This window comes from Haemaphysalis longicornis, unplaced genomic scaffold, assembly GCF_048455015.1.
Source record: "Haemaphysalis longicornis isolate Haplotype H1 unplaced genomic scaffold, Haemaphysalis longicornis Haplotype H1 scaffold_8, whole genome shotgun sequence".
Lineage (NCBI taxonomy): Eukaryota > Metazoa > Arthropoda > Arachnida > Ixodida > Ixodidae > Haemaphysalis > Haemaphysalis longicornis.
Genome location: NW_027526445.1, coordinates 50,683,093 through 50,698,758, shown reverse-complemented (window position 1 = coordinate 50,698,758; position 15,666 = coordinate 50,683,093). Strand labels below are relative to the sequence as shown.

Sequence of the window (15,666 nt, the reverse complement as noted above, 5' to 3'; positions counted from 1 at the left end):
TGCGCCGCGCACCCACGTCGGCGGTGTCCGGTCGAGCGTGGCGCACGCGCCGAACGGCTTTGCGCGAGGAAACTCGGCCGCCGCGATCCCGTCCACCTTTGGCTAAGGAGGATGTCGTCCGCTTCCCTTTGTTTCTCACAACCACCCCGGCCGCTGCTTTTGCTTTTCTTTCTTTTCTTTTTTTTATTTTTTCTCCCCTGAGAGCCGCGTTGATCGGCCGCAGCTTGCGTGGCCGGCCAGGGAACGGAATGCCGCTGCGGTGTCGTGACCAGGACTGCTCGCTAGGTTTTGGTCGGACGCCTTAACTCTTGAGCGCATTTCCCCGTTCATTCTGACGCACCTCTGGCTCTTACTATGCTTACGGACACAATCCCCGAGGCTGTTTCCAAACATGTGCGTGTGTGTGTGCGTGCGTGCGTCGACGATGGTTACTAAACTATTCCGGCCGAGTAACACCTTAGCAGGTTGTCTGTAAACAAAAAAAAAAAAAAAAAGCAATGACAGATTTTCGACCGTCCACTTAGCACTAGAAGCGGCTAAGTCCACGTGCGAGCGACTTTCGGGGCGATATTTCCAAGAAGGGCTGTCAGCCATGCCGGCGATCAATGAAATGCAACAAACAAGAAACAAACCAGGAGGTTAGCCGCAAACTGCCGTTCCTGTAGTTGACCACTGGACTGGGCTGCAGGCGCCGGTCCGGCTCTCAGCATCCGTGGAGATAAGCGCCCTCAAATTTCGGCGCCCCATTTTCGAGAACGGTCCGAAGAGCTCCAGTGCCAACGAGCGGACGACGTCTGGTGCAACTCGATACTGCGGGAAAGCGCACCCTTCAATGGGCGGCCTTCTTTTTTGCTCTTTCCTCGTAAGCGGCCGCTGCTTAGCCGAAGAGATACGGGGGCAAGATTTTGTCTCGTGGCTGCAGCCTCTTCCGCCAAAGCGAGCGCGGGAACACTGGGGGTCACTTCGCCGCCGCGGACTCGGGAAGAGCGCGGGCTCACGGGGTTATCGCCCGTAGTCATCACGTGTGACGCTCCTCGGACTGTCCGCTGCTTAAGCCGCGGCGACGAATAACGAAAAGTGTACGCGGGCTTCGGGAGAAACGAGCCGTGTACGCTCGGCAGCGACCATGTGGTGACCACCGGTGCGCCCTCGAGGTTGGTCCGAGGCGGGGAGGAGGGTCAGTACATCGCTGAAGCATTGTGCGGAGCCACTGCACCGTGAGGGACCTCGTCTTGTCGTCTTAAGACGGGCGTTTTCCTCCCCGGGACTCAACATATGGTGGCTACCTCTCGTTCCCTCTTGCTGTTTCGTGGGAACTAGTTACTGTCGTATCTTCTTTTTATGCGGTCTTACAATTTTTGTTTTGCGAGGGCCGTTTAGAAATGTGGCGCTAAAAGGAAGTTATTGTTTCATTTCCTTTAGTTTAATCAAGCCACTATGTTTGTTTGCGTAACGCTGAAAATAAATCACAAAGTGTTGACGTGAAGCGGCGAAGTGTGCTTCTTGTGTAAACATCGATTGACTCGGAGCCTTCGCTGTTCACCATTCTTTTCGACATGCGTTAGTTCGTGGCCTCCGCAAGACAATGTGGGTCGACAGGTCGTGGCCATTCGGAATTTATTAAATAGGGTCTTTTAAGTCGCAAGTTTTACAGGTAACATTATAGTTCCGGGACAAAAGGAAGAATGCGGTGGGGAGAAGGGGGAGAGGGGGTAAGCGACAGCCAACAATGCTTAATTATCGAATGGTAACATACTAGAATAGCGCACCTTTTGAGGTGCTTGAAATAATTGGTGTGCTTAAATAGCAATTTGCATGTGACCTTCTACTAACCTAACAGTACAATTTACTAAATAACCGGGGAAGCTGGTTGAGCCAACCACTTGGTAATAGCAGCGGTAGTACGTACTTTTTTATTCGGTAAAAAAACTATATATGTATAGCCCAGTGGCTTGCTAGTTTTTCCTTATGACCCCTGTCATCATGGAGATTATGATTATGAAATTAACATTAATTAATAGACATATTGGTGATTTAATGGTAATGCTAGGAAGAACGGTTTGCTACTGCCACTATAACGACAACCTATATATATCCCGACGCAAACGCGAGTGCGAATCGTTAACCCCACGCGCCTTGTCCTCTTATCTCTCTCCCTCGCAGTCGAACCGGAGCACCTGTTGCAGCAGCAAGACTTCCTCACGTGCGGCGTCTGCCAGAAGGAGTTCGCGCTCTCGGACATTGTCCGCTTCATACAGCACAAGGTCCACTCGTGCAATAAGGAGAACTGCCTGCTCTTCGACGGCGCGGCGGCCAACGACGACGACTTCGACGCTGACCGGCCGGACCTGCCCGTCGGGTCGGCCGCGGGAGGAGGCGCCAACTCGAGGCGATGTCCGGCCAGCGCCCAGGTGGGCGTCGGCGGCCCGGCGCTCAAGCGGTCCCACCACCACGGCTCGAGCGGGGCGTCGGTGACCGCGTCGTCCACGACGCCGCACCACCACCACCGGCTGGCCCACAACAACAACATCGGCGGCGCCCCCGGGGTGGTGAACAACAACAACAACAACCACAGCCTCGACCTCGCCGACCGGCTGAAGGCGAGGGTGTCCTTGGAGCCGCACGTGCACAAGTACGGCGGAGTCTTCGGCGCGGCGGCTTCCAGAACGGGGGCCGCGGGAGGCCTGCTAGTCAACGACAACAATGGCGGAATCGTCGTGCCGCCCTCGTCGCCCCCCGAAGGCCACGCGGTCGTGTCCGGCGTCGGGCCTGGCGCGGGAGTGCCCCTGGCAAAGTCACCCCCGGCGTCCTCCGTGTCGCCGCTCAGGAGGCCAGCCTCCACCGTTGACGTCGGCGTCAACACCACCTACACCGGTGAGTCGGGGCGGCCCTTTTCTTCTCCCTGCAGTAGTTCCTCGTTGTAACGAAATCGCTTTATTAGAAATATCGCTTTATTCGAAGGGTTTCCCGTAGCCCCTGCTGCAGAGCGTTGAGTGCGAATTATTTCCGCTTTTAACCAAGACAGTATATATTAGGAGCGCGACTAGAGCCACACGATAATAGTCAAGAGAGGGGCGAGAGAATTCGAGTGAGAACCCCCGGCCCTTCTCCTGGATTCCCCCTTTTTTTTTTTCAGAGTTACAGGTAATCGATCCATTGGTATCTCCAGAAAACTTTTCCCGATAAATAACCGTGTGTTCTTTTGAATGAGATGTGTAATGAATGCTTAGTTAGCTTTTGAAAGGCCCTGCAGCAATGTTCCTCGACTATGTTTTTCTTTTTTCTTTTTTGTGCGCGTGAACCGAGTCGTTCTGTGGGTGTACTTTAGAGCAGCAATGCGGAAAAACTAAAGCGGCAATAAACTTTGCTACGACATTTAAAAGGCGCAGGGAAGAGGGATTTTATATTTGTTCCCAACCTTGTTAATCTTGTCCGTTGACTTTTTGAGTCTTGTCTTGCACGTGGTCTTGGCAAACAGAAAAAAAAAAAAGAAAAAAATTAACCTCGTTGGGTTCAACAGATATTCGGACGACTTCAGGAGCAGCTAGAACCATGGGCCATGGGCTTCGGCAGCGGGGCGAAAATGGGGCACTTGCAACGCCCCCCCCCCCCCCCCCCCCCCAAGCCGCACCAGAACAATGGCCCCCTTCTCCCCGCCCTCTTCCTTTCCCCTGCAATGCAACGGGTTTTCCGCCGTCATGACATCATCCTGACGAGGACCATGGCTAGAACCGATTAATACTCTGCCGTGGATGTGATCGGTAATATATTTGATATGACGTCGCAGTATTCCACCGCCTTCCTGGGTCGGGTACAGCCTTGAGCTGCGGCAGAGTACGTCACAGACCAAAGTCGCGTCGTCGTCGGTCTGAGACTCCTTGCTACCCCCGCCTGCCTCCTTAGTACACGTACCATATACCAATCGGAAGAACTTTATTCCAAGCTTAGCAACGTTCACAAAAAGTGATCGGTGCGCGTCGTAAACCAACCGTGTTTTTTTTTTTTTTCGATGAAAACGTAACATCTTATAGTGTTGTGGCGCGCGGTGTAGATTTGAAAATTGTGGTCACCCGCGCTGGTCACTCGGAGCATGGCCGACGTTTTGACGTATATATACTTTGGTCCGTTTCGCAGAGGCTCAGTTTCCGAATGCTGTCGGGAAAGATTTCCGCGAAGTTCCGGGCGCAACGCGATAGAAATCTCTAGGTTTATGCGCTCTGAAAGCTGCAAAGCACACAACTCTGCCAGACTCGATAAAAAGAAGAAGAGAGAAGCGAAATGGTGCGGCGCAGTGGTGACCCTTACTTACCCCGTCGGAGATGTGTGGTCCAGATCTGGCGCTGCGGATATATATTTCTCTTTCGTCGGAAGGGCCATCGCGTGATAGCTACCAGCCGCGAAACGGTGCAGGAATTGTAAACGAGGGAGAGAGAGAGAGAGAGTTGGGGAGGAAAAGAAGTACCAGCAACTGCATACGGTGCGGAAGATACAATCGAGAAAAGTGTCGTCTGTAGTGACCTACTGACGACAAAGGCAAAAAAACAGCCCGGCAGGACGAGGAAGACCTTCGCCGAAGCTAAAGGGCGTTTGCTTGGAGACAAGGGAAGAAGATAGACACAATGGGTCGCTACCTTGCCGCAGGCCTTAAATTGCTGTTGCTTCATTGACGAATCGCGGAGGAGCGAAATTGGTTATTTAAAATGCATGCGGCCGCAGACCCTGATGAGATGGCATCAGAAAGAGACGGACGTCGCGTTCAAAGACCCGTGGTACGCGGTAGGCGCGCACAAAATCGCGTAACGCTTCGTCTGTCCTTGATCCGGATGAAATATAAACTCAGATCCTAGACCAAGTCTGGCTATGTGAAACTGACAGCAGAAAACAAATCTGTGCTTGCTTAGAGCAGCAGTGGCTATTGAACGTGCAGGGTCAACGTCATGAACATGGGCAGGCTGTTATTTTTCCACTTCGCCTCCAGCAGTAGTGAGGCTGCACATGCGAACGGGAATAAAAGCCGTCAGCAAAGATTCGTAGCCACTGGGGCAGACAGGCGATTCAATGGCATTTCATTCACTTCACTCCACTTCACTCCGGCATGGCTTCCGGCAATAGGGAACCACTCCCAATTCACGGGCCCAATAAAACGTTTGTCACTCACTCACTCACTCACTCACTCACTCACTCACTCACTCACTCACTCACTCACTCACTCACTCACTCACTCACTCACTCACTCACTCACTCACTCACACACACACACACACACACACACACACACACACACACTCACTCACTCACTCACTCACTCACTCACTCACTCACTCACTCACTCACTCACTCACTCACTCACTCACTCTGTATTCTGAACCTTTTTTGTTTTTAGTTCTTTTCTTCCTTCTTATTAGCCATCTTCGGTTCTTTTCCTTCATCGTCTTCCCCCTTTTTCTTTTGGAATGGGCACATAGGGTGGCAGTGCGTGAAGGGGCGAGTGTGTCGGCGAACCAAGTGAAAGCACGGGGTCGAGTCTAAGAGTAACTTCAAGAGCGATAGCAAAGCAGTCTAGAAAGTGAACGAGCCAGCCCGTGAGCGGCTCTGTGGGGGAGTAACGGGGGAAGTGAGTGAGTGAGTGAGTGAGTGAGTGAGTGAGTGAGTGAGTGAGTGAGTGAGTGAGTGAGTGAGTGAGTGAGTGAGTGAGTGAGTGAGTGAGTGAGTGTCAATGAGTGAGGGAGGGAGTCCTTATGAATGGGCTTTAAAGAAGGAGACGGCAGTGAGTTTTGCGCCATCCTCACGCGTAAGAAGTCGGGCAATGAGAATATCGACACCAAGATTAAAATGGTCGGCGTCTTTCTGCCTTCTCAATTTGACCCTCGCGCAAGACGTTTCTGCGCGAACTACCTGCTATTTCCATCGTCCACGGGAGCGCCGTGGTCCGTGTTCACCGAGTGTCTCCAGGTCGCACGCAGAAGCTTTTTTTTTCTCTCTTTACAACCTCCTTAACAGGCACAAACTGTGACACGGTAAAAAAAACAAACCTAACTCCCATAGATAGTCAAACGGACACTCTTAACCAGGCAAAAAAAAAAAAAAAAAAAAACCTCGGAACGCGTTCGAAATTCGCCTTTTTCTGAAACGAGAGCGGGCCCTCAACCACGGGCGCCACCTGCAGTGTTCTTATTTTGCCGTCCGAGCTCCCTGCTATCGGCACCGCACACGGGAGCGCGATGGGACGTCGACGTAAGCCGTCGCGTCCTTTCTCTCTCATCGTCGTGGAACATCCGCGTACAATCAGCCGGTGCGGCGCGCGTAGGCTGCGGACACGGCAGCTGCGTGAGGTCGCGCCGATAAAGGGCCGACGATGCAAAGCGGGCGCAAACAGAGGCGGCACTTTGTCAGCTCGAAAGTCTGCGGCACAGTGGAAGCGCGGCGCAGGCAGCGTGGCGCTGTTCTCGATATTTTCGCCTGATTATACGCTCCTGGCGTGCACGTGCACAAAAGAATCGCGATCGTGTCCTTGCGGCGGCAGTGTCCGCTCCTCGAGATTCATCCCGTATGGCGCCTCGCTAAGCGAGAGAGAGAAACTTATTTTGAGTAAAACGAAGGGGTACGACGCTGTTAGAGAGCTTCAAGGGGTCCGGGTGCCTTCCCTCCACTGATGGCCTTCTCGATGAAGTCCACCAAGCATCGTTGCTAAGCTGCGTTCGGCGGAGAAGCGAAACGCACTGCGTATAATAGAGCCTGAAGAAGTAGGCATTGTTCTTTTAATTACATGACAAAAAAAAAGAGAGGTTGGCGCCAGAAATGAACGTCGGCGACTCCTTCTCACGAAAAAAGTCAGAGAAAGGGTAACAAACAACACCGAGTGTACACGAAACACTAAACAGAAACAATTTTATCCTTAAGAGTGAGTAAGGAACGGTAACAAATTGAATTTTATAGAAAGAAGTGAAGAGCACAAAAATATACAAAATGCTTATTGGAAAGAATTAATGGGGCGCTAAGCAGACGCAGACGAAGTAGACGCACACACCACATACAGGCGCCAGTGCGCACAAAATGCGCAATAAACAATAAACAGTACACAATATACACGATACTCACAACGTAAAAAGTTGTCACGAAAGACACCACTAAAACTAATAAGTGCCCAGAGTGTTGCTGGACTCTATATAAAGAGCGGTTTTATGGTTGAGGGTACATTTTATAATGCCAGCTTTAGTGGAGTGGGTACAGCTAATTATGGACGCCATTATTCTTCACTTCACTTCACTTCACTTCACTTCACTTCACTTTATTTCCTTAAAGACCCACAGGGGGGCGTTACATAAGGGGGTTTTTCCTTTCATGAGGCATTTTTTCTTTATGTGCGTGAGCCGCGTGCCTTTTACTTTTCTTTAAATCACGAACATGAAAACCAAATCACCACCAATACAAAAAAAGAGGCTTTACACATGTGTGGCACATCCGCATGGAGGAACTGTAGCCTGGGAACTTATACGCGACATGATTCCGGATGAAAATAAGTATGTGCTTTGAACATTGTTGTACCGACGCTGCACTGAACCTCTACACTCTGAAGTAACGCCCCGTATAACAGCGAGGCGCAGTCTCTACTCCGTGGCATAAGTGGCTCTGAGAGAGAGAGAGAGAGAGAGAGAGAGAGAGAGAGAGAGAGAGAGAGAGAGAGAGAGAGAGAGAGAGAGAGTAAACTTTAATAAATCGAACAAAAGCTTCAGAGAGGCGTCCTCATTCCAGGATGCCTTGATCTCGGCCCGCGCCTACAGCCCTTTCGATTAAGCGCAACTGATCTTCGAAGCCGGAGCTGGCCATGGGCTCTCTCCAAAAGTTCTGTGAGAAGTACATTGGCGCAGTCGCCCACTAGTTGTCTGAGGCTTCAAGGCTCTCCACAGAACCGAAAAATCGCAGAAAATTGTGTCTGGTCAAACAGGTGAAGTGGGGTGCGGGAAGGTGTTGACCTGCAGGGCCGTGGAATAATTTTTCGTGTTCCCTCGGTAGCGATTTGTGCGGGGAGGAGGAGTACGATCTGGCGTAATTTCCTGGTATGCGACTACAGGATGCATGTGCTCAGGCTAGGCTTCATCTGCGCTGGCTCGGCGGGTCAAATCTCGAGCCACAATGTTGGCGATCTCCTTGTAGGGGATGCCGCTGCTGACAAACCCATTTTCTGTGACGAAACAACCACTGTACAGGAGACGCCGGCGTTGCCGGAAATGAGCGGGTAATTTTGAAGCTTTTGGGGCTTTGAAGTTGGGCTATGACGCGCGCCGTAGTGGAGAGCTCCGGATTAATTTCGACCACCTGGGCATCTTTAACGTGCCCTGAAATCTCGACACGCGAGTGTTGTTGCTTTTCGCTTCAGCGAGTAATTTTCACGTTCCTCGTTAGAGCAGCACGCTCAGTTGTACCGAATATACACTAAAGCTTCGTTATATCAAAGCTCTCTGGACAGCGAACTGAGTTCGCTATAACCAGCACTTCGGTAAAAGAGGAATGACTTGTTGCGCATTCATTGCAGTGGGGACTGGGAAAAACTTCGAGTAAAGCTATAATTCGAATAAAGTGATTTGGTTATAACTACGCTTCTATTGGCTCACCTATACTCTCCCACCAAAGCTACGCTTTTTTTTTCTTTTTTTTTTTCACTTCGTTTACCTACCCTTCCTTCACTGAGGAGGCAAGGCTAACGGTCGTCACTCTTCATTCAAATCGCACACCCGAATCGCTCTACTTCTCCTCCGTGTATACCTCGCATATTCCGTTAACCTCCGCCGTGCTATCAACGGGCGACGCTGTTCTCCTCCGCCTTCGCTCGCCTGCCGGCTGAATACCAACCAGATCGGCCGTCTTCCATGTGTGTAAACCTCAACGGCGCGTCGTTGTCCGCTACGCGCTCTTCTTCCCTTTGCGCCCCATGCAAAGAGAAAGACTGGGTGAGTGCAACTATAACCCTAAAAGAAAAACTAAAGTAGGGGGGGGATAGATAAAAGTAACAAAGCAAGTCTGCCGGAGGCCGGATAAGTAGAAAGTGCGCGACGGCGATTAAAATGCAACGCGGAGCGGCTGCCTCGGAAGAAGGTGGCTCGGTTAATTCTTCCCCGCTCGTGAAAGGCGTCCGCTTGTTATCGGCTTAATTTCTGCGCCGTCCGAGCGCGTCTAGCTGCACGCTCCTTCCCCGTCGGCGAACTCGTTCGTTGCCATGCGCGGGACGTCGCTGGTCGGCGGGCGACGCACTTCTCTAAACACTATTGTGTATGTGCGTTGATGACGCTGCTGTGCTGGCGAGTGCGCTGCGCGCACTTCATTATAGCTGCGCTAACTCTCCCGCGGCACAGATCGCTCTCATCGCGTCGAAAGTGAGAGCGTTGAGGGAGTAGCGCGTCAACGGCGCTCGTGCGTTCGACGAAGAGCTGGGGACCTCGCAATGATAATTGCTTGTTTCGTAGACTCCTATATGTCGCCTACTTCACGGAGGCATCACGCGGTAAAGCTTTCCGGCAATTTCAGTGAAGACTACAAGGAAACATAAAACAGCTGTCAATTGACGGCATCTCCTCAAAAACCCAGTGGCTCCCCGACCCCCCCTCCTCTTCACACCAGACTTTCTCCCTATCAACATGAATGCACACCCTACGCGACACCTTCTTTCTCGGAACACACTCACACGCACACACGCACGCACGCACGCACGCACGCACTTTTAAACGGTAACCAAGATGCTACGGTGAGTTTGTTACGCCCTTTGCACTGAACATGAAAATTGGGGGGAATAGAAAGCAGCTAATATGTCCAGCGTCCAAGCGATGAATAGAAGTCGCTTAATATGACTTCCAAAGCAACCAGACAGTAAGCACGTTGCAATGGGGCCATTTTATTAGCTGTTTTTCGCTGTTCCTCTGTAAGGAGGTTGGAGGAGTGGGGGAGCTATGTTTTATATCCCCGGGCTTCGTGATCGCCCGTGGCCATCGCATCCGACGTGACCCCCTTTCGTCACATTTTCAGTATTGCAGTTGTCGATTTCTTTCCAATCCTTCTTTTTACGCGCTTTTTTATGCACTTCGCTTCTCATTCCCCTTTCCCCTGCCTTTTTTTCCCTTCTGCTTCGCCTTATAGCAGCTTTCAACGCGGCTGATTTGAACTGAGATTTAGCCCGGCACGTAAACGAGAAATTTATTGACGAGTGCGCGGGTGTGCTTCGTGCGAGGCGCACTTCTTAAATCTACCCTTAATCTTCCCTCCCCGAGCCTCCTCACCCGTCGCTTATCTGGTTTACGTTAATGGGCAATTAAGGGCGTTTAACCGTGCGCAAAGGTCGCCCGCGGAGCATGAGCCGACTGCTTAACGATACCGGTTTGCGGCCGACGTTATGTACACGGATGTTGCGAAACTGAAGCCGTCGATCCCGAAGGAAACTGGCCGGTTAGGTACAGCATTTATCATGCGGCTAGCGTGCACATATATCGGGGGTGGTTGCCGGAAGTTAGCACGAAACTGGTTCGTTTACACCCATAAAAAACTGTTTCGCTTGACAATTGATGGAAAGCGGTGTTATTCAGTTGTTGCCTCTTGCCGTGCGTATACGTTGAGGGTGACGAATATGTTGCTGAAGGACGCGAATGTCCGTATTCCTTGTTCGGCGAGAAAATTGGCGTATACCTTTGCGATCGGCTCGTCTTCGTGGCTGACTCCGTCACTTTTGGACACAAAGACAACGACAAAAAAGTGCGCCGCATTTAAGCTTTCTCATATATGATATGAGAATACCTGAGCCTCACTTCTCGCTGCAGGTCATGTCGCCAAGTTTTTCCGACGTTCTAGCATCACCATTCTCCCATTTTTCTTCGCAAATTTCCCTTCCTTCCCCTGACCGTTGCTTCCTCGTTTCCTCGTTTCCCTGACATTTCCTTATTCTTACCATCACCCTTTCTTTTTTCTTCGCCAGCTTGATGTGTCACACAGTAAACGGGGAGCTTAGGCCGACGCCTGCTCGCGTTCGTAGCCAACGGGAATTTTTTAGGAGCGAAGCCCCCTTAGGTGCTGGTGCTGTCAGCGTCTCGTGTCGTCGTCGTAAGCGTCGCCTCATATAGTCACGATACTAAAACTTCGGGACACTCGTTTACGCCTCGCGCTGGAGCGCTTCGTGCTTCAAAGACGAGAGACACTTTACAGCAGAGCTGTATACCTCTACCACCCAATGGTTTCATCTCCGTTGACGAAAACGCCAAGGCGCCAAGAATACACTTATTCACTGCATGCGTTTCACGCTAGTAGAGACGACCCGGGATTTTTTTTTTTTGTCAGGTTTTTTATATGGATCGCGCCAAATGTGCCAAGTAATGATTGATCTATGGCCACGCGTTAAAAAGATGGTGGCAATTAAAAAGCGACATTATCCCTCCTTGGTTGAGCGCTGTAACTGGGTATATGGGTATAGGAGAGCTGATATCCACGCGGGCAAAACCTGAGCTTGGGGTTGCCGATGGTCAACTTTATGTTATGTTCATTCTTGCTTTCTCCGAATTCCCGTTGAATATATAAGTAGACTCAACGTTTCGCGATTCTTTAAACTTTGTATTCTTACAGATGCAGTGACTGTAAGTTATTTTTTCTGAACGTTACGGAGTCTGCCTTGGAGCGAACGCATTAATAATAAGTGCTCCTCTGAGATGTCCATGCAACATTATGAAACCGTGTGGTGATGACACCGGTGGCGCCTGTTTCCCGCATTAAGCATGACTAACTACATGCCGCAAGGGCAAGTCGTTTCTAAGTGACATGTCGCATACACTAACGGCGTTTGTTTGACCCCCCCTTATTTTTATTTTTTTTCTGTACATGCGTGTACGCTGTCGTCTTATTTCGCGGCGCGCGTCTCCCGCTTGCCACCAGCTTTCCCTCAATGCCTCGCCTCGCGCATTACGGGTGCATCCTCATCACGCCTGCTCTCCGCAGCGCCCTCTGTATTCCATCTTGTTTCTAATCCAATTTGTTTACACGCGACCGAGCCCTTCCCCTCGACGCAAACACGCGGTTTGCAATCTGGCTTCACGCGTCGTCCTCTGCCGCAACTCTCGGGGAAAGAAACAGCAGCGTGTAAGCCCCGTGTCGAGTGGGCTCAACGACAAGCAGAGAAAGGTTCCTAAGAGGACCACAAGAAAGCGCAATCAACAGCCTGCGCAGCGTATGCGGAATACGGGCCAACCTGCTAACGACTTTTTCTTTCTCCCCGCGTGTATTCTTTTTATAATGTAAACGAGGCGTGTTTTATGTCCCCTTCTCACTGCGTGAGAGCATCGCTGCAAGTCTGCCCCCATGCCCATTTACATTTTTTTTTTTTTGACGCGCTGTCACTGTTGTTTCGCCGAAAGCTGCGCTGTCGCCCTCACGTCCTCCCGCAGTGGTGGTGCGCAATCGTGTTGAAAAAGGCGTTACATTTCACGGGGGGCCAAATTAAGAATGATTGCGCGTGGCGTAACAACGCCTGTGCGTGTTAAATGGAGATGCGCCCTCTCCCTCTCCTACTTCCCGGCATGCTTTGCTGACTGTGGCTTTTCTCACGACTTTTCTTGTCTTCGAGGTTGCTCCGTACGCGGCGGCGACGTGCTAGCACGCTCTGAAATAAAAAAAAAAAACGATTTTTAAGGGGATAGACAAGGTGGGGTCGTGGCGTGTCTCTTTTTCTTCTTTTTTACCGTGTCCTCTGGAGATTAAGGGCCGAAGGGGGGAGTTGCTGAGGGGGGGGGGGGATAAATAGGAATTAAGGGGCACTCCTTGAGCGTCGTTATCCACGCGGGATCACCTGTCTTGCTCGGCGTGTCCGCTGTTCGCTGAAATAGTGCGTTACTGGATGGAAAAATGCAGTGAGTTATTCATTACGGCACTACGGAGGGGGCGAGCAGTTGAAATGTTCGTTCCAGACGAACAAAAATGCGTTACGTGAGTTCTGTAAGGGAAGCAACAGTATGTGCTTGAGCACAGCGCGGACGGTGATAAGGAAAAGTAAATTAACGAGATAAGGAGGCACATTTCGGGCCAAAAGCAAGTACCGGTCGCCTGGAGGACCAAACATGCCTGGTAACCCGAGCTACGATGGCGCGGTACAGTCATTTAACCATACTTTTGACGGTATGGGCATACCGCCGGTCGATAAAAAAAAATTACACCATCTTCCCGTGGGGAACCCTGATGAGGATGCGAAGCATCACGGTGGTTCCGTGTGGTTCCATTGTGTTGGCGTTAAGTTGAGTGATCTGGTGTTTAGTAGCGCCAGAGGCAATTCCGCGCCCGGGTCCACACCGGTGGCAAAGGCACGCAAGTACTGTTGTGTGACGGTGAGTAGTCGGTGGTTCTAGAGGCGCCGCAACTCGTCCGTCATGTTCTTGTCGATGTTGCCTCTGTAGTAGAATCGGTAGTCTCCGTCAGCGTTGGTGAGGTAAAAGTTGTTGACGTTGGTTCACCGGCTGAGAGCAACGTACACGCCCTCCTCTTCGCAGCTTTGTTGTTGTTGTTGTTGTTGTTGTTGTTCCTTTGAATATTGGCGCATACCCAATCAGGGGATCGGCCAAACATCAGTCGTTAATTCGAATGAGATTCAAAGAAAATTAGAAAATTAGAATGATTCAAAGAAAATTATAAAAATTTGGAAGCTTTTCTTTTTCTTGTGTTGGAGGAATTGAGTTTGGAATTTGGTTAATATTGAAACAAAAAAAGGAAATAAGTAAATAAATAATTAAATAAAGAAAAATAAGAAGAGGAAGAAGAAGAAGGAGGGAGAGGAGGAGAATAAAAAAAAAATCAGAAATGGATGCTTTTGGAGGGCTCAGGTGAGGATCCAGAACAAGATACGAATTAGGTTGTAAATCTTTTGGAATTTTCAATGAAGCGCAGAAGAGCAGAACAAACATCCCGGCGGCAGTATCCCGTTTCTGAAGCCCCAAATGATAAAAGAGCCGGCACTGATAATACCAACCCCAGGCGATGAAGCGGCACTTCAAGGAGCTGACGTCTGAGGCTTGAAAATCGCCGACATGACAAAAGGAAATGGTCGACAGACTCTTCTTCATTACAGTAACTGCACATGGCAGTCTGCGCCAGACGAGACCTGTGGAGGTATCTGTTCAACTGGGGCACACGACATCGAAGGCTCGTTACAATCGCCTCCAGGTCGCGTGAGGGGCACCAATTCGGATTCCAGGAGAATTTTAGATGAGAAAAATCTCGCATTGACAATAAGACTGATTCGTGCTGCCCTTGCAGCTTCAACAATCTACGGAATCTTACAGCGGCTAATAAAGGCGTTGTCTCAATGACATCGACAACAGGCCCGGAGAGTGCTACCCTTGCCAGTGAATCTGCGGTTTCATTAAAGGTGATTCCCGCGTGCCCAGGGACCCAAAGAAGGTCAATTTCAGTAATATGAGGTGGTAGTCTTCTTCCCCTTCTTCTTCTTCAGCGGTTCCCCTACGGGAAGATGACGATGGTGGTTGAACGCGAAGCTCTCGTATTCTTTGGTTGGCCAATCCCTAGGGGCATCCTACCACAATCATCATCAGAGGCGCTGCGGTCGGGGCACCGACGCGGGACATCCCCCCGAGCAAGAGATGCTTCGCATCTAATAACCGTAACAAAGGCTTTGATGGCGGGATGAGGTATGGAAATCTGGGAGCAGGGAATGGGACTCGGAAAACGCGCGATAGGGTTGCTTGAAGGTCGCTAGGAGAGGTTTTTTGCTCCCCTTTCCCCCAAAGGACACAAAATACTTCTATGACGATGCTAGTTCTGCGTGGCGGAGAGATTGGGCGCGTCAAGACAAGAAACAGGGGGGTCACGAAACCGAAAGCCTCGAGGAAGTTCTCGCTAAGTGGCTTACGTAGAAGGCTCCGAAAAAGACGGCATCCAGTAGGTGTAACTCGTTCAATTCAGCGTACCGTTTATCTCGTCCTAAGCTCTTTCGTTCCTCTTCAGTCTTTTGCACCACCTGAACCAAACCGCGGGACGCGTTAGAAGCACGCAAGAAACATAACAAGTGGGTTGCAGCAACGCCACCTCTCCCTTCTTCTGAGTGCATTTGGGAGCGGAGGAAAGGGAGTCGTAGGAGGGGGAGTTCGGGTTGTAGTCAGCCGGGTGGTGGCTGCGCAACCAGCTCTTGCCCCGTGCTCGAACCTCGCGCGTATATGCGGCCACGACCGCCGAATGCGACCTGACGGCGGCAGGGAAAGAGAAGGGGCTCTCCTTGCTTGAATATTTCATCGCCGTTTCTTGCCGCCTATGGGGTCCTGCACGAGCAGCACACTTCGCCTTCGGTTTACGCGCTCCATCGCTTATTCCTCCTTCTCTTTCTTTTTTCTCGTCTTTTCGCGGATGATGCTGACGTATCCGCACCAGCGTACCGCACGTCTCATTCGCTGATCCCTTCTTGTTTCATTTTTCTCTTTCGCGATTGTCCCCGCGGAGTTTCTGCAACTTCTTTTTTTTTTTCTTCTAGTTTGTAGCCTTCTCTACCCTTTGTCGATTTGTTTCATCCTAAATTCAGGTCGTCGCCCTCGCTGCTTACGTTGCGCTGCAACAGTCTTTCTGACTGTTCAGTTTTAAATTGTTTCTCGTTTCCTCCTGCTATAGGACCCATAATTGCTGATGACGTTCCTGTTTCAG

General features: G+C 50.8%; 1 protein-coding gene across 6 annotated transcripts in view; it reads left to right on the top strand.

Moving 5' to 3' along the window:
- The window catches only part of Cph (BCL11 transcription factor chronophage), a 516,875-nt gene that overhangs the window by 458,099 nt on the left and 43,110 nt on the right, over positions 1-15,666 (top strand). For all 6 annotated transcript variants that reach the window (XM_077681033.1, XM_077681032.1, XM_077681031.1 and 3 more), the window contains one exon: positions 2,164-2,874. In XM_077681033.1, coding sequence (XP_077537159.1) covers positions 2,164-2,874 — 711 coding nt within the window. The remainder of the gene's footprint in view (positions 1-2,163; positions 2,875-15,666) is intronic.